Source organism: Rhizopus microsporus (assembly GCF_002708625.1).
Source record: "Rhizopus microsporus ATCC 52813 unplaced genomic scaffold scaffold_2, whole genome shotgun sequence".
Lineage (NCBI taxonomy): Eukaryota > Fungi > Mucoromycota > Mucoromycetes > Mucorales > Rhizopodaceae > Rhizopus > Rhizopus microsporus.
The window spans coordinates 1,590,188-1,611,044 of NW_019671917.1; the positions used below are offsets into that span (position 1 = coordinate 1,590,188).

At 37.7% G+C, this 20,857-nt stretch overlaps 8 protein-coding genes across 8 annotated transcripts in view; 4 read left to right on the top strand and 4 right to left on the bottom strand.

Moving 5' to 3' along the window:
* Positions 1-1,179: 1,179 nt before the first annotated feature.
* On the bottom strand, positions 1,180-2,113 carry RHIMIDRAFT_62793 (uncharacterized protein). The gene is made up of 4 exons (XM_023615483.1): positions 1,878-2,113; positions 1,752-1,811; positions 1,620-1,704; positions 1,180-1,567 (listed from the first exon to the last, which is right to left on the bottom strand). The coding sequence occupies exons 1-4, from the start codon at positions 2,025-2,027 to the stop codon at positions 1,392-1,394; spliced, it is 471 nt and encodes a 156-aa protein (XP_023470215.1). The 5' UTR covers positions 2,028-2,113; the 3' UTR covers positions 1,180-1,391.
* A 5,455-nt stretch (positions 2,114-7,568) lies between these two features.
* Positions 7,569-8,011, top strand: RHIMIDRAFT_197598 (uncharacterized protein; the record flags this gene model as incomplete). The annotated part of the gene is made up of 2 exons (XM_023606213.1): positions 7,569-7,746; positions 7,803-8,011. The coding sequence occupies 2 exons, from the start codon at positions 7,569-7,571 to the stop codon at positions 8,009-8,011; spliced, it is 387 nt and encodes a 128-aa protein (XP_023470216.1).
* Positions 8,012-8,314: 303 nt separating this feature from the next.
* Positions 8,315-11,202, bottom strand: RHIMIDRAFT_266232 (Dihydropteroate synthase). The gene has a single exon (XM_023611891.1). It carries the CDS (start codon positions 10,940-10,942, stop codon positions 8,693-8,695), a length of 2,250 nt encoding a protein of 749 aa, XP_023470217.1. The 5' UTR covers positions 10,943-11,202; the 3' UTR covers positions 8,315-8,692.
* Positions 11,203-11,834: 632 nt separating this feature from the next.
* Positions 11,835-12,261, top strand: RHIMIDRAFT_266233 (uncharacterized protein). Its single transcript, XM_023611892.1, has one exon. It carries the CDS (start codon positions 11,976-11,978, stop codon positions 12,231-12,233), a length of 258 nt encoding a protein of 85 aa, XP_023470218.1. The 5' UTR covers positions 11,835-11,975; the 3' UTR covers positions 12,234-12,261.
* A 1,897-nt stretch (positions 12,262-14,158) lies between these two features.
* On the top strand, positions 14,159-15,830 carry RHIMIDRAFT_62832 (iron hydrogenase). Its single transcript, XM_023615484.1, has 2 exons — positions 14,159-15,656; positions 15,703-15,830. Exons 1-2 carry the CDS (start codon positions 14,215-14,217, stop codon positions 15,803-15,805), a joined length of 1,545 nt encoding a protein of 514 aa, XP_023470219.1. The 5' UTR covers positions 14,159-14,214; the 3' UTR covers positions 15,806-15,830.
* A 25-nt stretch (positions 15,831-15,855) lies between these two features.
* On the bottom strand, positions 15,856-17,084 carry RHIMIDRAFT_234111 (threonyl-tRNA synthetase; the record flags this gene model as incomplete). Its single annotated transcript, XM_023608097.1, has 2 exons — positions 15,856-16,702; positions 16,750-17,084. The coding sequence occupies 2 exons, from the start codon at positions 17,082-17,084 to the stop codon at positions 15,856-15,858; spliced, it is 1,182 nt and encodes a 393-aa protein (XP_023470220.1).
* Positions 17,085-18,850: 1,766 nt separating this feature from the next.
* On the top strand, positions 18,851-19,347 carry RHIMIDRAFT_197231 (uncharacterized protein; the record flags this gene model as incomplete). Its single annotated transcript, XM_023606184.1, has 3 exons — positions 18,851-18,910; positions 19,054-19,170; positions 19,237-19,347. Coding segments are annotated over 3 exons (288 nt in total), but the record flags the coding sequence as incomplete, so codon positions are not given.
* Positions 19,348-19,506: 159 nt separating this feature from the next.
* Positions 19,507-20,857, bottom strand: part of RHIMIDRAFT_300903 (uncharacterized protein) — a gene marked incomplete at its 3' end in the record, with an annotated part of 2,722 nt that continues 1,371 nt past the window's right edge. The window contains exons 8-9 of the mRNA XM_023614360.1: positions 19,800-20,778; positions 19,507-19,742 (exon numbers count right to left, since the gene is read on the bottom strand). Of these exons, the coding sequence (XP_023470222.1) occupies positions 19,507-19,742; positions 19,800-20,778 (1,215 nt within the window). The remainder of the gene's footprint in view (positions 19,743-19,799; positions 20,779-20,857) is intronic.

A 20,857-nucleotide genomic window follows, 5' to 3' on the forward strand; every position in this document is an offset into this window, starting at 1 on the left:
AAAAAAAAAAAAAAAAAAAGAAAAAGGAAATTTATCGATTTTTATGCTTAGTGTAACATCATGACATTGTATAGCGTTTTAAAAATTCATTGTATCTGATCTCCTATCTCCCCTTTCTATGCATCATTTCCTGCAAATGAGGGACACAGAAAAGGTATTTTTATTTACTATTATTAATTTACTAGGGATCATTTTACCCTCCCCTCGTTCTCTATTGTCTTTCTTGGACGAATCATCATTCTCATCACGCTGAAATTAAATAAAATATCGTCAGATACGTGTGTATGTATTTGGCTTAAAAAGATTATTAGTACATTTAGTAAAGTTATTCATGTCCTTGTTATACATTTCTTTTCTTCTTAATACATCTAATATACAAAACTTTATTAAAAATTGTAGTGATGTGAAATGTCCTTCTTATTATGGTCAACAAGCTGTTTAGTGAATTTCAATCAGTGTACCCCCTCCTTTTGAAACAATCTCAACAGGATACAACAGAAAGTGATTACATAATAAAGAAGGAGAGAGAGAGAAAGCGAGGCGAGCCTACAAATGGCCCAAAAGAGAAAAAAAAAAAAAAGGAAAGCGATAAAGGATACATATTTTCTATTATTTGTTTTCCCTTTTTTCAAGTACGTACCATGTTGTTACTCACGCGACTTGTAATTGTACAGAGTCATCATTTGGATGGACAATGATTCATTGTGGCTTTACACCATTATATTCATATGGTGCATTCTTTTCATTCATTGGCTAATTACAATGTGAATAACCTTAAAGAGGCTGTGACCAACTTTAAAGCTTAGTTGGTACTAGAACAACAAACAATAGAATTGAACAAGATTAAAAATCATATTACAATGTATCAAACGATTGAAGGGGAGAGGAGCTATTATCAAGCCCTCATTTTACTAATGTACAACTCAAGATGTAAACGATATCAATCTAGATAACGACCATATTGAGGTCAACACACATAAGCCAAAAAGGGAGTGTGAAATAAATGTACAAGATGTTATGCAAGGCACACAGTCTTTCCATATCAATCTTTCATCTTTGAAAGACTATATTTACTAATTCATTTATATGACTTCATTTGTTTAAACTTGTATGGTTTTATCAAATGGTTTTATGTTATTAAAGTGTTTATTTTTTGTTTAAACAATCATTTTACTTGTTACTGATTCAAGTGATATGGACATTAATATGTAAACTGTTTTTCCCCAGATTAGCAACCCAACAGAACAGGAGGTTAAAGAAAGGAGGGAAGAAAAGAGGTAGGGAGACAGAGACAGAGACAGAGGCAGAGAGAGACAGAGAAAGAAAGTTCCAGAGGGATAGAGTCATTTTGATTTACTCTATTTATTTTCTTCCTTTTCTGTTGTTATTAACTAATCCCATCTCTCCATTGCGTATTCATAAAAATCCTCTTCTAATTCCCCATTCAAAGATGCAGTCTTTACTTTTATAAATTTGTCACAAGGTGTAATTGGCCTTGATGTACAATTGCATTTTAATGCTTGGTAAAGTGGTATAATGTTGTATGTATTTGGTGTATGTGGCCAATCTATTATTGAATTTTAATTTTTATCCTTTTTAATAAAAAAATATAAAATTACCAGTGTAATAATGATGCCCATAGTTTATCACAATAGGTGTAGACAGAGGTATTCCTTTGGCAGTTGCAATAGCCCTTTGCAGTAACTATAATCAATAAGTACAAGTTATTGGTATTATATAAATAAACTTACTCGTCTATGTCCTCTCTTGACATTGAGTGAAATGAGATCAGATTCTGTAATATCAAGCAGCTGTAATTTAAAATCAAAAGAGGGGAGGTTAATATTTTACTGCGTAATGATATGAAGATACTTTACACATAATAGCCTATCAAAGCCTTCGTTGATAAAGGTATCATAGTATTGTGTCAACTTGTAAGCACTTAAAAACATTTCTACTTGTCTTCTATGATCCAAATGTACAATGTCGGAATCTACAGAATAGTCATCGCAATAACAGCAGCTCATGTTTAGAAAATTAAAGGATAACTATTATATTCCTTTTAAAGAAATGCTTGGGAAGAGTAAAGAAAAAAAAAGAATATTTTGTTTTCAGTTTATAAAACAATTAGTTTTAACAATCGAAAAAAGTACAAGTGTTCTTATTGGATTCCTTTCGGATATACTTTTATAAACCAATAAGTCATAACTGTTGATTACTGATAGAACTGAATTGGATATAGAAAAATATTTGATTTCTGTTAAAAAAGCAACCAATGATAAAGTCATCTTTTTTTTTGAATGGAAACCACGGTCTGGGTAGAGCTTACCAAAAATGAAATAGTGTACGGCTAAACAATTCTATTTATAAAATAGAAAGACCATAAGGGGCACGTGATATTTTTATTATATCGTTTTTGCCTTGGCCAGTTCAAGTTGTGAGACAGTATCTAAAAATCCCTCTGGGCTAGAAGGCAAAAATGCTTTGGCTGACAGATTCACGGAACAAGTGTTAAAAAACACTGCTATGAAGAATTAAATAACCATTTAATCAGTTTCTGCCCTGGGTCAGATGGTGATGGTGGCTCTTTTTCATGGTATATGTGATCAAGCTCATATAAGATAGCGCAGATTATGGGCCATCTGATAGTCCAAAACGATCTTGTTTGAATGGAGCGTGATTTTTGAGTGGGAAGCTTATTTAAAAGGAGAAACAGGGGATCAGCTGTAGTCTTGGAATAGTGTGCACTGCTTCCAAAATGCAATGTCGCTGGCCAGTCAAAATTAATTTCGCATGGCTGGTAATGAGTGTCGTATTTTTTAGAAATCTTTGTTTTTGAAAACTTTTGAATACAGTATTTTTATTTGAAGATGGGTATGGAAATGTCGTCGATGAGAATGGTGGCTCTGAGCCAATTGAGTACTTTGTTGATCAGAATGAGTTTATTGTTGAAACAATGGCCACTCACTGATTACTTGGAAAATACAGTTTCCAGCGAATCCTCGGCTTGTCCAATGCGAATATAAAAGCCAAGAGATGAAGACATTCATATGAAGGAGGCAAATGTTAATACCGCAAATGACAGGCGCATGGGCACCTACGTAGATGAGTTCATGCAAGATGACTTTCATTCGTTTAGCAAGTTTGACAAAATCAGTCATATAATTAAGAATTCTCGTGTTCAACTCTCAATTCCATGAATCCGATAGCTGCCGATGATGGTCCTGCCTTGGTATAAACAACCCAGTCAGGTTTATACAATGTAGCGCCGTCGTAATTTCCATTGTCCTCTCTGAAACTGTCCTCTCAGCTTCCAGAATCGAAGTTTTTCTCGGATGTTTGTGCCGGTTTGCTTCGAAGAAGTGTTATATTCAAAGTGTTGTATTCAGCTTTTGTTTGTTATTGAAAAAAGGCTATTAAGACGATGACTTACGAATAAGATTCTTGTTGAAAAAAAGTAAAGAGTATTATTTAAATAAGGCGTGTGTACGTTTTATAGAGAGAGAAAATCTTTGACTGCTGTTTATATTAATGTCGACAGTATGATTATTTATCAATGTTGTCAGCACTCTTGTTCTTTTCACATGCGATAGAGGAATGTAAAGTAGAATATACGCTTTACTGTAAAATTATACTCGAGTTATTATAATGATTCATATCAAACACGTCAGCCGTCATATGATCGTCCAGGCAATCGATCGCTGGTTTTGTAGTGGTTTCTATATTGTGGCTTTCCAGCAAGATCTCCTTGATTCGGCTGAGTCCATCAAATGCGCGAAAATAAAGTTCTTCAAAAGCAGCAGCATTTGTTTTTTTTCTTCATAATTTCTTGGAAATGATACGTTTTGCAATGCGATATAATGTTTGAATGGTTTAGTCATCACGCCCGTCCCATACTGATTAATGTTGATTTTCCTTCTATAAGAAAATGAATAACTGCAACCATGGCTTCCAAAGGTTTGCTTTTTAAATTGTTGGCGATTGTTTGCTTGTTGATCAAAAAACAAGCTTTTGAACACCCAGTGCATGGCAGATTCTTAGCATACGGAAACTCTGAGCATTCATAAGTCAGGTCTGCTAATGCTTGAGAGGCGTTATGGGTAATAATCGCCAAAACAATTGGTAGCGTACTGTAGTACTTGCAGATTGAAAGAGAATACTCCATCAAACGCCAGAAAAAGTTCATGTCAGCTGAATATTGAGCTTCAATAAGAATCGGGGATGGTTTTTGAATTCCTTGCGATTAAAAGGACAATATAGCACATCTGAAGTTAGGTCATTCTGTGGGCCTTGTTAGATACTTGTTGCAAACATTGATGCCTATACGTGCTCAATATAAAAGGACATTAATTAAGCAAAATATCCTTGTGTAGAATAGGTTTACCGATCAAGGTGGAAACAACAATCTTGACAACATCATCGTCGTTCAGAGTCAACTTACTCGTCAAATCGGTCCCCGGAGTGTATTTTGGCGGAAAGGAAAAGGGGAAACACTTCATGCACCAGAAGATACACCAGAAGTTAGACTAATACTACGGACGCTGCCTCTACCTATTACCTAAGATATTGCCCAACAAAACTTTCCAATATGTAGCGACAAGCTAAACACGACTTTATAAAGTTACCGACCTGTTTTGTTTCTTTTCCAGACGGAGAAGGGGTAAAAAGAAATATTGCTATTTCTAATTTTATGTTGTCAGTCTATCAACAAAGAACCAAAGTCAATCACGTGCAATTATGGTATATTCGTATTTTATATCAAAGGATATCCCACTAGGCAGCGTTAGGTTAGGTAGACACTTTGGTAGTGTGAATTTGTACAGTGACGCCACATATAGTGCGTATAAGAAGCGCCCATAGCATTAGCCTATTTTCTGGTGCATGTAGTGTTGGCCAAGGAAAAGAGGAAATCTTCACTATAGTCTTCCATAACAGTAGGAGGTAACAGCAAGAGGTAACAAAATTGCGGCTAACAAAATTTGTTACCTCGGCGTGTTTCTGTTGAGGTAGCAAAATTATGGCTTTGCGCTCAAAATAGATATTGTATTACCTTTGTTTGTTCAAGTCCAAAAAAAGACCTGGCTTTTAGACAAAGTAACCATGGTTACTAGCTTTATCTCTATGCTACCAGTTCAGCGGTTTATCATCATAAATTAATGCTTACTGTGTTCGTTTTGACAGCTCTCTTTTATTATAGTATAATGCCATCGCCTAAAGTTCTCAGTCGTCTGTTTGTGCATTTCACTTTTACTAATGTTACCCTTTATTAGCAAAATGAGACATTAATAGAGCAACGTATTGATACCAATAAACATTGTTTACAACTACTCCAAATACCCCCATTGGGATGGAGTAGTACAAAAGTAGTTACGATTACATAACTATCTCTAAGCTTGGTATGCACTTATAAGAGAAGGGTGAGTTGATAGCAAAAAGGACCAGCTTCTGTTTATATAGAGCTGCTTTATTGATTTTTTTTTGAATTATGTAATAAGTTTTTATTATAATGAAAAGTAAATGGTTGACGCAAGGGCTCAATTCTAATGCCCTTTAATATTGTTGTGTGCTGGCTATGTTACTACGTTGTATTTTTCAATAAGCTACAAGCTGAAACTCAACAAGCATTTGTCGCCTCTCTTCAACAAGCAACGATTACATGTGAATTCAAATGAGACAGGGCTTTATAGAGTAATGCCACTTGCTTACAAAAGTAAGTGACTTTTTGAAGAAGTTATTGAATCCGCAAGTCTTGTCTAGCAAGTTACTGTGCATAAAAAAAGGAGTCAATAAGCAATGCCTTCATATCAACACCAAAAACTGACCAATCACATACTCGTATAATAAGTAGTATTATCTCATCTGGTTCTTAAACTACAATGCTACAATTATCTTAGACCTTTAAGGATCTATGTGTCGATGACAGTTCTTCAAGTGGAAGAGTTGTAAGAGGGAAGCACCTATACCTTTTCCTTTTTCAGTTACTTTCTTATCTTAGAAAAGTAATGTCAGTACAGCTCGTACATAAACGCGACAAGCCATCACAGCCTTCGTTCCTGAAAGCAGCGCAAAATACAAAAGAGTAACAATATTACTTTGTAATCAATTTATGTAAAATGTTTTATTAATAGAATTAGAGAGAATACTAAAAAGGACATGAGAGGCAGGAATAATGATGTTGACATTAAAGATCAACCAGAAACAGGTTATGATTAAAAGCTCTTGGTGCTAATATCTTTAGCTTGATAGTCATCTTTTTCAGCACCAAGCATAAATGAGCTTGAGTTGGGCTGCATCGTGAACATATCCGCGTTGATAATAATGGACTAAAGATAATTACCAAGCAAGTAAAAGTATAAAGAGCAAAGAAATTCGGAGAGAAGAACAACAAAAAAAAAAAAAACTATCTAGTATTATACTGTACACCAGTCATAGAAACTTCCCATGTTGTTATGGAAAGATTGCCTAGTGGCCTCGGCTGCAGTCTTTTGGTAGTACTTGGCCAGATAGAGCTATTACTCAGCTTCTGGGCCAGCAATTAAAAGTATTTCCAGAAGAGGCTCATCCTATTTTTTGCTGTATTCAAGGATCTTAATTCTTTAGGGCGTATCACAAAAGCAAAACATAAGTAATTGGTTGTATTTACAGCATTAGATTTGCTCATCGTACACACTTTAGTATTCTGTAGACAAAGATAATTTCTATTTTTGGCAATCAAGACTTTAGAATTGGCGCGAGGGGGGTGTTGGACTTTCTGATTATTTTTTTAAGAGTGCACTCGTTTCTGCCTCTTTTCTCCATTCTGTTGCGTTATTACTGTTCTCACTTTTTGCAGGAAATTTTAGATACACAGACCATGTCTTGCTATTTTAAGATAGTCATTCTCCTTTATGTAAATACTTATGCTCCCTCTTTCTCATCAATAAACATACAAGAGCCCCATAATCATCATCTCCTATATGTCTTTTTACATTTGTACCCTTAACTCGTGCTTTCATAAAATTGACGTTTAGTCTCAATTTTGCATAAAAAACTGAGTGATTCTAAATTGGTCCCCCTGTGTTGTAAAATCTATATAACTTATGATAATTTACTTTATCATTCGCTTAAAGACGAGCTTATTCACTTAAAATAGAATAAAAAGATTCTAAATCCCTTAATTAATTGTAAAAAGATACACCCAATACTGTCTATAAAATCATCCCTCTCTCTCTCTTTTCTCTTTTCTTTCTCTCTCTCTCTTTATACTTTTTAATATCATGTCTATTCAGACGACACCTTTTCAAGAAGGTAATCATATCATGAAATTTGTCAATCCAGAACGACGGTTCAGCTACACAAGTATGCTATCTGATCCTGATCCATGTTACTTACCAAGTAGCAGTGAAGAAGACACACCACCACCATCTATGGCTTCCTTTATAGACCCTATCTATGTTGACATTCATCAACAAAAGATATCTCAACCATTTATGATTCAACAACAACCACATCGGCCTATTCATTACTATGATTCACATCATAAGAACTTTAGTCAAAATGATAATCACTTGATATTTAATAACCCAATGATGCGTTCAGACACACCGCCTCTGAAACCTCAGCCTCGATCGAGAGGAAGAAGAGTATCAAATGTGCCTGGTGCAGGTACACGCATGTTTACGTGTAAAGCAGATGGATGCGGTAAAGTATTCAAGCGGTCAGAACATCTCAAACGACATATTCGTTCTATACATACTCTAGAGAAACGTAAGTCATTGATCGTAGACACACTCTTTTATGTATTGACCTTTTTTTATCTATAGCCTTTGAATGCCCCTATCAAAACTGTCATAAGCGATTTTCAAGATCTGATAATTTAAACCAACATATAAGAATACACCGACATGGTACGAACAAAGATACAGTAGGAAAAAAGACTATAATAGCAACAAGATGCAAACAAGAGCAGCAATCATACTTTAGTAATAATACTAACAACAACAACAACAGTGCGTATTCAAATCTTATTTAATATATGATCATTATTTATGTGCCCTTAAATAAATTACACTTAGTTTATATGTTTTCTGCTTTTTGTTCTTAAATAAATTTTTATATGTTTGAATATCGTTTTTATTTAAACTTGTGTGTGTATGATGTCGTTAAGTTAATAATGAAAGGGTTCATGCAGGTTTATTGTCTGCTTTCAGGAGATGACTTTTTTTTAACAAAGTTCCCTGTCAATTTGATCTCCCCCCTCCCTCTTTTGAGTTGCCCGTGGATATATTCTGTTAGATTAGGGCGTAGCCTATCCCTATGTTCTCTCCTCTACAAGTTTTTGTAATTTACTGTGTTTGTCATCAGTAAGTGCTGAATTAGATGCTACATGTAGTCTTTTATAATTGATATTTGATTTTATACAATCTAAATAGCTTCAAGAAGCTATGAATATTTGCTCCTTATTTGTTTGTTTATTGTTTTGCTTCTTCTTTAAATGGAGAGTACTATTTATAGCACACCGCTAATTAGAAGGGTCTCTCTCTCCTTCTCTCTTTTTCTTATCGTCAATCTTACTTTATACATACATCCCCCCTTGTTTATCATACTACTCTCATTGTAATGACTTGTGTCGATCAAAGCATGCGATTTATTATTACATTGTTGAATTATTTCTTAAAATATACAAAGATGACCAGTTATATACTTTTTTTTTTTACTTGCGTTTCCAGACCGTGTCACACACTTGAATAACTTCCCACATCGGCCTCACATCATGCACACGAATGATGTTGGCACCACCAGCGACTGAGGCAGCCACGGCAGCTGCTGTACCAAATGTCCTTTGACTTGCTTCCTTCACACCTGTGACCTGTCCAATGAACTTTTTACGACTGATACCCATCAGCAAAGGCAGCCCCCTAAGAAGTGATTCTGGATTTTTAGACATTTCTTCCAAGTGTCTGAGCAATTCAAAGTCCTGACTAGGCGTCTTGGCAAACCCGATACCTGGGTCAATGATGATATTCCAACGATGCACACCTGCAGCCACAGCTCGTTCGACCAAGGCATGAAGAACATGAGCCACTTCATCCAAAACATCGTTGTTCTCATAAGTCGTGTTGGCTTCTGACATCATGGTTTGTGCATCACCGCGCATGTGCATCAAGCAAACGGGGACTTGTGCATCGGCCATGAGTTTGAGCATCTGAGGATCTCTCGAGCCGCCTGAGATATCGTTGATCATGCTGGCGCCTGCCTCCAGAGCAGCTTTGGCCACCGAGGCACGGAAGGTGTCGATGGAGATTGGCAAGTCAAAGCCAGATTGACGCAGGGCCTTGATCAAAGGCACCACACGGCGTATTTCTTCTTCTTCAGGAAATGTATCGTCTGCTCCTGGACGTGTCGACATACCACCGATATCAATCATATCTGCACCTTCTTCCTTCATACGCCATGCTGCAGCTACACCTGCGTCGAGATCGGTGTAACTACCGCCGTCTGAGAAGCTGTCGGGTGTGGCATTAAGAATACCCATGATGTATGTCTTTTCGTCCCATTTCCATAGTTTTTGGTCTTGGATAGGTATCACCTTGTCCAGCTTAGCAGGTCCATCTTTTGTCTCGGCAGACATCTTCAAAAGCTGTGACAGCAGCTGTCCGTTCGTCTTGAATAGTCGTGGATGCTCCATGTCCCTGGCAATATCACATAGTGGCCAAAGAACGAATTCGCGTTCTTGAATAGAGGCATGAGGAATGGTCAGTCGCTCATCGCTCATCACGAGATCATTATAGAATAGGATATCCAAGTCGATCGGCCGAGGGCCATTTCTGAAGGTTGGCTGACGGCCTAGATCTTGTTCAATCCCTTTTAATTTATCAAGCAGAGCATGAGGTTCTAAACAGGTCGCGATCTTGCAGACGGCGTTCAGGAATGCGGGTTGATCCGTATGGTACATGGGCGGTGTTTCATATAGATAGCTTGTATCGAGCACTACACTCTGTCCGTCCTTTTCCAACTGTAGCAAGGCAGTATTTATATTTCCCACACGATCGCCCATATTGGAGCCAAGAGCGATATAGGCAGTCTGGTTGCAATTGACAGGTACTTCCTTTTTGTATCTTAGTCGATCAATATGATGTATAAACTTCCTGCCCGCCTTTTCTTCTTGTTCCAATACTTGCTTCAACCAGACACGATCACGAGTCACCTCAAGGCCCGAGCAATCAGCAAACAGAATCGCGCTCGGCTTCTCCACTCGCACGGTAATCTTGTTGACGTGGCATTTCTCAAGGGCAAGTCGAGCCAAAGTCACGGCCAATGCCTCGATCGTCTTGTAGCCTGAATCTTCGATATGACGCGTGAGAGTACGGACGATGGTACGAAGGTTATATGACTTGTTTTCCTTTTCAAACACCTTATCATAAGGTATAGCAGAAGGATACACTTGCAAATTGACAATTACGACCTGCTTCTCCTCGCGTTCCCAAGGGTTGACACCAACAATCGTGTGCAGACGCAGATCTCGTACAAACATCTCATCCTCTACTCCTAGTCCAGAGACAGCTCCAGTCAAATCGTCCTGTTCAAAGTCTTCGCGTGCTCGTGTGAGCTTTACTCCCGAAGCAGCAGCGTGTAGCAAGGCCTTGGGTTGCTCTACCGTCACTTGTGTTCTTGCAGCACCAAATTGAACACAGCATAGCTTGACAATAGCGTATGCTAGTTCTTCAAGTGACTGGAACGATGTCTTTTCACTCAGTTTGGTAATCGCCTTGGTGACATGGCCGTAATGGATCGTGTTTGTGACATGATCGGTATTTCCCGCGGCAGAAATGTCTGTATATAAGGCAACAGTAATTACTACAGGCTGTTCTTTCAGTCTTTGCCATGCTTCAACTCCAGCAATATTCTTCAACACCAAGTTCTTTACTAGAATTTTATCATACTTCTTCTCGTCGTTTGACATTTTTTTTTTTTTGTAAAGAGAAAAGAAAGATGGAAAAAAAAATAATAGTTGAAAGATGAACTTTGATGGTCCAATAAGATTTAAGATTACTGCAATTTCTGATGTGATTGACAGTAAGACACAGACCTGATCTGAGAGATTATGCAATCGCTCGGCTAGAATTATTATTTTAATAAAGTAAATCTCTTTAGCAGACAAAATAAGTCTGTATTTCAATCTATAAACATGTGAATCTTGTAGGACTTGCTTAATAAGCCATGGATAACTTACATATACTCTGTTTTATAAGTTATTGTTTTTTTTATTATACAGTATTTTATTCTAAAAGTAAACTATGTTTTTTTTTTTTTTTTTACTAATGGTGGAACAAAAGAAGACAGATTCCACTGGATCAAAGCCAGGAGTGTACTGTCAAAAGAAAAAAGAAAGAAAGAAAATACTCATATTGTCTATTTTAGATTGACCCCTCTTTTTTTTTTTTTTTGTTTTGTTTTTTTGGACGAGTCAAAATTAAAATTTAGATTTATTCCCTTAAAATATTGATGGGATGCATGCAGCACATATTGTAGAAAATCCCAACTCGTTTCAAAGCCAAGGACGACAGTGCAAAGACATTAAATAAAAGGTTAAAAGGCTGGCTGTCGTGCCTCAAGATGTAAATAAAGGGACGCATCGATGGCTCGGTCTCTGTCTTAACAAAGCTGTCTTGAGTTTGCAGGCAATGAATAAGATTTGTGGATTTGGTAATGTATCAAGTAATTAAGAATATAAGACTTGGCTTTCCACAAAAAAAGGGACTTGCTCATCCTTGAGCTAGATTTATTAAAGCAAATTTTTATTGGATCTAACAACATTACTGTTGCGTTTATCTTTGAAAACGTTGTCGATCACTTTCTTTACTCTTCCTTATACGTCTATATCTATATCTTAATCAAAAGTGAATCCTTTGAAAATAATAACCATCAAGAGCTCTATATCTGGGCTTGGGCGGAAACCTGAATATATATCAAGGCTTAAATAACTTGTTTTCACCATGAATACGCTTGTCACTCATACTTTCGCACTAACAAAGTTCATTTTCATCAATGAATTAGAGAAAAGCGAATCTTTTGACCTTCAAAAATATGCTCAGAAAGAGTTTTACATGCAAATATATATGGCACTCGTACAGAAAAAGGTTCCTGCAAAAACGTCTAAATCAATAAAATTCAGAGGCTTAATTGAGAGTTATATGGAAGAATATTGCCAGTTAAGCGGTTATGTACCTGTAGAACTCAAATGCTCACATTAGATTGCAGCACATGAATGCACCAAGATCGATACCGTGTATAGAAATGCTATCGTATTACAACTCGGCAATAGATTTCGCATGTTTATAAATCAATTGACGCATCAAAAAGATAGGAACAAAAAGAGAAAACAAGAATTGCAAAAGGAAAAAAAGACCAAAGAAGAGATAGGCAGCATTGTTTATAGTGAAATCACACAACCATGTAAGCAGCTGAAACTTTCGCTTACCTCTGGTAACACTCAAAGCTTGTCGACAACAGGTCTTTTAAATAAAGAAGAATCTCTCGCATACAAGAATTCTTTGTTACTTACAACTCTCATTGTAAATTCAAGAAAGGAAGCATATGTTACGATTGCAAAGCAGAGCCTCTCAATCACTTGAAGGCGTATTACAAGTTGTGTGAATTGCGCGAGTGGTCTGGATCCAAGTCATTCAGTGCTTTCCGCTCAGAAAATCCTACATATCCTGCTATATGACAATCGATGCTATGATATTGAACAATCAAATTTTACAAACAATCAAGCATCAAAGCTAGACAAAAAGCTTATCTGGAGCAAAGTGGTCAATATTTCTGCAAAGCTTTAAAGGATCAAGGCTACTCACAAACAATAGAGTTTTACGGTATGATTCAAACTGACGGTGTGAGCATCTCAGTTATCAAATATAACCAAGAACCTGCTAAAAGTGGTCCGTGGAGCACTGATACGATCTCTACTACAAATAACGATAAGAACTTTACATATATACAAATTGACAACGGAAAAACTCCAAAATACCACTGGCAAGTGCATGTTTATAGATCCTGTGCGCAGAGATATGCTGTACTGTATGCGTGAAATATTCAACAAAGCTAAAAATGAGGATTATCTTTATCGGTATACAAGTAATCAAAGAGCCAAGAATACCAAGGCAAGAAGGTTCAAGAAGTTGCGACAAGATACAAAGCTTGAATCAGTCAAAGAGTGTGAGATATATCTCTCCAAGTATCCAGCTTCTACAGTCGATGCTGCCAAGTTCTCCGAGTACTTGAAAGCAAGATCTGAAGTGTATGAGGCATTGTCCTCTTATTACTTAAATGAAGCAAAGCACAGCATAACCACACCATTCTTCCTTTTCGAAAAATGAAACTCTCTTCGGTCATCAACAAGAAGCAGTCAGATACTCGACTTGCAAAAACGCTGCAAGAGAAATTTGGAAAGGACTCTGTCCTTGTTATGGGTAGCTGGTCTGCTGCCAATACCAAGTTTCACGAGCCGATCAGAGGCAAAGGCATACGAAGGATGCTCAAGAAGCATAGGTTTCTTGTGTATTTGATCGATGAACATAAAACGTCATCACTTTGTCCGAAATGCAAATATGGAAAGTTGGAGACGTCTCTGAAGGTCTCCAACTCACGACCAATTAGGCGAGCGGAAAGACCAGTAGTCGAGTGCCATAGGCTCTTAAGGTAATAAAGCCTCAACTTTTGAAAAATAGACAACATTTCATAAACCTCTTTTATTAGATGTACAAATCAAAAGTGCTTAGAACTCTCTAGGCTATAGAATAGAGACTTGGCAGCAGCACTGTATTTTGAGGAAATTATGATCAGTCATAGGCAAGCATTTGGCCGTCCTTTAAGATTCAAAAGACAAACCTTAAAGCGCTCTTCTTCCACAAGCAACAGCAATTCACAGCACAAACACTTCCGCTCTACACCTCCCGATGACGGTCACACTTCTTCCTGAGGGATGGATTAAAGTTAGAGTAAACCATGATGCAGGTAAGTTATTTTTGACTTTTCTCCTTCGTCTAAAAACTAGTTAATCTTTTATCTAAAATTCCTTTTTTGTTTGTCCAAAAAAGGTAAACAGAATGTCTAGATTTTAATTTTGATTCGTCCAAAAAACTAACATTGTCTGAATTTAAAGTGTGAAAACTGCAAAATCCATCATATTTTTCATCTACTGCTACGACCGTCTTTTTTGTTACATTAATAATCATGGCATTTTCTTCAGCCATTGTGTTGACTGATTTAAATGACTATATTGCACCTTCTCAAGCATGTATAAAGCCAGTTGAAATTCAAAAAGCTGATAAAGATGCCCAAGGACCTACCGAGATCAAAGTAGATAAAGAAGGAACCTACTACGAGATTAGTCAAGACGACGGACAAGAAAAGAAGCTCGAAAAGGCTTCTATCACTTTAAACGATTGCCTTGCCTGCAGTGGATGCGTTACTTCAGCAGAGAGTGTTTTAATATCGATGCAGTCATTAGAAGAGTTTACCAAAGTGCTCGAACAGAATAAATATCAGAGAATTGTCATTTCTATCAGCCCTCAGTCAAGAGCATCCTTAGCAGCTAAATATCAACTGACGCCTATCCAAGTACAATATAGGCTGGTTCATTTCTTCAAAAACATACTGGGTGTTCATCATGTGTTTGATATCGCATTTACTCAGGATCTATCATTAGTTGAGGCAGCACGTGAGTTTGTAGATCGTTTTAGAGAGTACATGGCCAATGGAGGAGAGACTGCAGAGAAAGCGATTTATGAACAACAGAAGCAAGAAGAGTTGGAAGGAGGAAGACCTGCTCGAGTGAGAGGCGCAAGAGGACAATCAAGAAAGACAGGGGAAAGCAGCAGCATGCCTATGCTTGCCTCATCTTGTCCTGGTTGGGTGTGTTATGCTGAAAAGACGCATGGCGATGTCCTGCCTCATATCTCAACCGCTAAATCGCCTCAGCAAATGATGGGATCACTTGTCAAAAATTACTTTGCACAAAAGTTAGGTCAAGCACCAAGTCAGATATACCATGTGTCGGTTATGCCCTGCTATGATAAAAAGTTAGAAGCAAGTCGTCCTGATTTTGAAGTCGATGGAATAAGAGACGTAGACTGTGTCTTGACTACTTCAGAAATTGACCAAATGCTACAGTCTCACCATTTCCTTGAAATGCCTGAAGCGCCAATTGATGATATGTTTAATAAGGTCGGTATTGACCCTCAGACAGGACAGCAAACACTCTTGGGCGTACCTGGTTCTTCATCGGGTGGTAGCTTAGAATATGTCTTGGCCGCGGCTGCTCGTGAACTCTTTGGGCTGCCTACTATCGAAGGACGAGTGACGGTCAAGGCGGGCAAGAATGCAGATATATGTGAATATAGTTTGATGAGCGACGATGGACGACCCGTGTTACGATTTGCGAGTGCTTATGGATTTAGAAATATACAAAATTTGGTACGCAAGATTAAACAGGGAAAGTGCACATATCATTATGTTGAAGTAATGGCATGTCCTGGCGGCTGTGCTAATGGCGGCGGACAGATTGTACCTGTAGATGTCAATCCAAAGGAATGGCTGAATCAAGTAGAAAATATCTATAGATCTGTAACAGGAGTGTGGCCAGAGGAAAATGAAACGATCAAGGGAATTTACAAGTAAGTTTATATAAAGCAAACAAAACAAAAGCTAACATATCTTTAGTGAATGGATAGGTGCTGACGACACAAAACGAAAGACTATACTTCATACACAATATCATGCTGTTACTCAAAGCTTCCAAAACCCATTGGCTACCAAGTGGTAGTATTATATTTATACATGTATATGTAAATAAAGGTTATGTACATTATATTATTATTCTAAATTAGCCGTCATACGTCCAAACATGGCTCGAATATCTTCTATACTCATAGTTCCCAATACATCACCTTTTCTTGTTCTCACATTAACCGTACCTTGATCCATTTCCTTTTGACCAACGACAAAGATAAAGTTATACTGCTGTAACTGAGCCTGTCGAATCATCTTATTCAAGCGATCACGAGGCGAATTATCTGTATCTACATAGTACTGAGGTTCTGTATGATCTTTTCCTAGAGAAAGGGAGCGAGCAACCTGCTGGGCATAATCAGCAAACTGAGTTGAAACGGGAATGACAATGCCTTGACGAGGGCTTAACCAGAATGGCCATTTACCCTTGGTATGTTCAATCAGGATGGCCAACATACGTTCAATCGAACCCAGGATGGCGCGATGAACAATGACTGGTCGTTGAGCGTGATCTTGTTCGTCAACATAGCTGAGCTGGAACCGCTGAGGCAGTTGGAAATCGAGCTGAATGGTAGCTGTTTGATGTGATTTGCCACTTGAGTCCTTAACCATGATGTCAATCTTTGGTCCGTAAAAGGCACCATCTCCCTCCTTGATCGTCCATGGACGTCCGGTAGCGTTCAATGCTTGTTTGAGGGCATCTTCAGCTTGATCCCATTCTTCGAGGCTGCCGATATAATTCTCTTCAGGTCGTGTTGAGAGAGTGAGGTCGTAGTGTGGGAACTGGAATGCCTTGTAGACACGGTCAACAAAGGACAGACAAGAGGTGATTTCGGGCGTAATCTGTTGTTTGGTACAAAAGATGTGAGCGTCATCTTGATGGAATCGACGCACACGAGTTAATCCAGATAATGCACCTGAGGCTTCGTTTCTACGTTTTTATTATTAATATGTAGATCGTTGTTATTTGCTTTGTACCTGTGAAGTGGACTAAAGTCAGCCAGTCGGATAGGTAGATCGCGATATGACTTGGGGGTGCTATCAAATATCAAACAGTGCCCAGGACAATTCATTGGTTTCAGACCAAATAATCCTTCATCGTCCCCTGTACCGCTGACCATATACATGTCATCCTTGTAGTTTTGCCAATGCCCGCTTGTCTCCCAAAGATCCTTCTTGTAAATGAGTGGTGTCATGACTTCTTCGTATCCGTATCTTGCATATTCTGAACGTAAAAAGTCCTGTAGTTTGTGAACGATGCGAGTACCATGAGGTAACATAAAGATAGATCCTGGACTGACAGGGTGAATCATGAATAAGGATTGAGATTTGCCAATGGTTCGATGATCATTTACTGTCTCAGTCACTAAATCAATGTTAGAAAGAGGACAAAATAAAAGAAGGAACAGGGCTTGCCTTGTTGATTCAATCGAACGGGTGTATTGTAAATGGCTCTTTTAGGCTGAATTGAACACAAAATAGGTCGTATGTGGCGTCTCACTGATCTAATAAACATGTTGCCAAAATTGAAGAAGGGGAAAAAAAAGGGCACCCTTGCCGTTTAAGCTGCCATTTATTTTTTTACAGTAATAAATAAAATACGAAATGTGATCATCCAATAAAAGAGTTATGGGATATAAGAAAAAGAGAGATAGCATCACAGATCAAATAGATCATACACATGACTTTATATGTATACTACAGCATAACGTGTTTAAACTATTACTGTTATTATACACCTTTTTCAAGGGATTTGCTTTTCTTGCATAAATCTCGGGATAATTTCATCCATGCTGTCAGAGGAGGAGAAGCATAAAAAGTTTTGATTAAACATCTGTTTGTAAGCTTATTAGCCATAGTTTCTAATAGTTGGACTCGTACATAATTTTTTCTTCTCTTTTTGATTTTCTTATGTAGCCTATTAATTCGAGACCTTCTTCAAGATTTTTTACAAATAATTTGTAGTTTGAAGGGTAGTCTGTTATTGCTGAAACAGTCTTACCTATGAAGAAAAATAATTAAATTTAAAAGGTGCTCTTGTAAAGCTGGTAGCTAAACATTACCAAAGTACTTTTGCTTCATAACGTACAACGGTCGAATTCGGTTCACTACAGTGCTATTTTCACTTTTTTCTTACTTCATCTGCTTTGAAAAAATGTAGTTTTTTCGGCCACACCAAGCTGTGAAGCTTTTGAGATTCTTGTCATCAAAATAATCGGTATAAAGAGATACAATACGAAATATATCTTTTGTGGTTAAGTGTGTGAGATTATAGACCGCATTATTATGAAGGTTGAAGGGAAACATTACATGCACCAGAAAATGCACCAGAAGTTAGACTAAACCTACGTATGCTGCCTCTGCCCACTACCTGTGATATCGTCCAACAAATCTTTTGACAACGAGAATTGGTCAAGCATGTAACATTTACATTAGCAATTTATAAGGTTTCTGCTGATATTCCGAGTCCAAATTTCAAGATTATTTGGATGAAAAGCCATTGTAGCTCCTCTGTACGAAATAAAGTGTACAGTATTTTTGTCCCATTACCATACGGTTTTTTCTCTCTCAAATGCACGAAGCGAGAGAGACATGGAAGCTTGATACAAATTATTAAATCTCCGTTTATGCCGCCAGAATTTACTCAAACATTTTTCTTTTTCTTTCTCTTTTTTTTTTTTCTTACTTTTCCCAATGACTTCACTTTATAGTAAACGTCTTACCAAGGAACTTCGAGGTACAATACAGCTTATAAAAAGAATCGAGAAAAGAGAAGAATCAAACTGAACTGGAGTAGATTTACAAAAGAACCCACCAGAAGGTGTTGAAGTAGAAGAAGCAAGCAACTTTTTAAAGTAAAACAAAACATGACTGTGTGAATATATGAGTTTATCTTGAATATATGCTAGATGGACACTTTGTCTGACAGGAGCGCGAGGATCTGTATATGAGGTATGAGTTTATCATTATAAACAGGTGAATATAATACGCATATATCACATAGGGAGAAAAATTCAAACTTGAAGTAAGTGTCAAGTTGTGTAGTCAGGACATCACCCGATGATAATCGTAGTCTTAGTTTCGATTCACACCTCAATATCCACTAGAGGCACCTGAAGTTGTCTTTATCCGGCCTTATGTGCCTATTCATCCACAGTAAGTGGTTCAGTTTTATTTGCTAAAGTATGTCCAACTGACCTAATTGAATTACGTCTAGTGTAAATAGATGTATATTGAATATAAACACTACTACAGATGAGACTGAATATATACATGCTTTAGATTTATAGCAATGGACACATTTGTTTAAATATATTATATAAAGATTGGTCACCGGTACAAACGGTGGCACATGTTTGCTTGTCGATCATCTCCATGATGTCAAGCTGTACAAAGAAGGTAAATTGGATATGCAGAAAGAACAAAAAAAAAGAGAGAGACAGGGTAGATAATGATCCCAAACAGGAGCTTCCACCTGATAATGATTTGTATGTAAAAAATGCAAGCGCGTCACCGAAGAAGACAGCTTGGGCGTTCCAGGTAAGTGTAGGTAGCTTTTTGTATCAGGATTACTGAACATGCTCTTTCTTTATATATGTAGTAAGAGATATATCAACATATTAAAAAACTTACTAACATATTTATATCATAAAGCGATGATAGTGTTTAATGGATTAAAGTTTATTTAGAGATTGTGTATAAATGGGCTTATAAATAAAATAAAATACATACAAACTATACGACCCAGGCCAATGCTTTTCTATACCAAGGCAATACTTCATCTTCTTCCTTGTCTTTTTCTATATCCAGACGAGTGACACGTCCGGTTTCAAAGTCAACATCTACTAAAGGCACAACCTTGCTTCGCTTGATGATCTTGTAACCAAGATACCAAACAGTTACAGGGACAAGCCCGATGTAGCTAGTGACAAATTTAACAGCATCAAATTGAGGAGTGAATGAGGAGTAACCTATAATGCAAAAGAATATAAACATCTATGTTTTTTTTTGTGATATTTTCTTTTTACCTTGTCCAAGGATAATAAAAGTGGTCAAGACAATAGCAACGATGGCAGACCATGGGTAAGCAAATGCCCGATAAGGCAAATCAGATAACTCTCTTCCTTGAGCTTTGAATGCACGTCTGAATCGAATGTGAACCACAGCGATACCCCACCAACTGATAAAACCACTGACGGCGGTAATACTCAGGAACCAAACGAATGCTACAGAGGCACTGTAGATCGAGGCAAATACACAAAGAAAACCGACGATGGAAGAAACGAGTACGGCAATGTAAGGAGAGCCCCAACGATTCATTCGACCTAACCATTTAGGTGCTAAGCCATCCTTGGCGAGACCAAGCAATGTACGAGAGCAGGTATAAAGTGATGAGTTAGCAGCACTCAACACACTGATCAAGATGACAACGTTAATGATGTGTGCGCCTACTTCAATACCGGCCAAAGTAAAAACAATAGTAAAAGAGGCGGTTCCTGGATCACCATCAGCATTGGCCAAATTAGGGTTTGTGTAAGGGATACACATGCCTAACAAGAAGATGGTAATGATATAAAAGAAGACAATACGCCAGAATGTGTTTTTAATGGCGCGAGGTACCGTCTTGGTAGGATTCTTGGCTTCACCAGCTGTAATACCAACAATCTCTGTACCCATAAAGGAGAAACCGGCCGAGAGCAAGACGTTGAGTGTACCAAGTCCTCCACCCGTGAATGGGCCAGGATCCTTCCAGTATTGAAAACCAATGACGTGGCCTCCTAATCCTCCCGTAGTTACGCATATGCCAATGATAATAAAGACAATAACAATGAGGATCTTGAGAATAGCAAACCAGTATTCGAGTTCACCATATAATCGGACACCAAACAAGTTGATGGACAGAATGAGCAGAACAAAGATAGTCGACCAGGCGGGATCAGGAAGGACAGGTTTCCACCAGTTGATGATCGTAGCAGCAGCAGAGATTTCTGCAGCAATGGTAACAGCCTATAGAAATGTTAGCTGAGAAAGAAAAAACGCTGTCAGGATAACTTACCCACTGTGAGAAAAAAAAGGGAAAGGGTGG

Excerpts from the sequence above, each read along its gene's own strand:
- RHIMIDRAFT_62793 (XM_023615483.1), bottom strand. The coding sequence starts at position 2,027 with ATGAGCTGCTGTTATTGCGATGACTATTCTGTAGATTCCGACATTGTA. Across the intron at positions 1,705-1,751 it reads TCAAGAGAGGACATAGACGA|TTACTGCAAAGGGCTATTGC; the intron begins GTAAGTTTATTT and ends TATTGATTATAG. Across the intron at positions 1,568-1,619 it reads TGGGCATCATTATTACACTG|ATTGGCCACATACACCAAAT; the intron begins GTAATTTTATAT and ends ATTCAATAATAG.
- RHIMIDRAFT_266232 (XM_023611891.1), bottom strand. The coding sequence starts at position 10,942 with ATGTCAAACGACGAGAAGAAGTATGATAAAATTCTAGTAAAGAACTTG.
- RHIMIDRAFT_266233 (XM_023611892.1), top strand. The coding sequence starts at position 11,976 with ATGAATACGCTTGTCACTCATACTTTCGCACTAACAAAGTTCATTTTC.
- RHIMIDRAFT_62832 (XM_023615484.1), top strand. The coding sequence starts at position 14,215 with ATGGCATTTTCTTCAGCCATTGTGTTGACTGATTTAAATGACTATATT. Across the intron at positions 15,657-15,702 it reads ACGATCAAGGGAATTTACAA|TGAATGGATAGGTGCTGACG; the intron begins GTAAGTTTATAT and ends ACATATCTTTAG.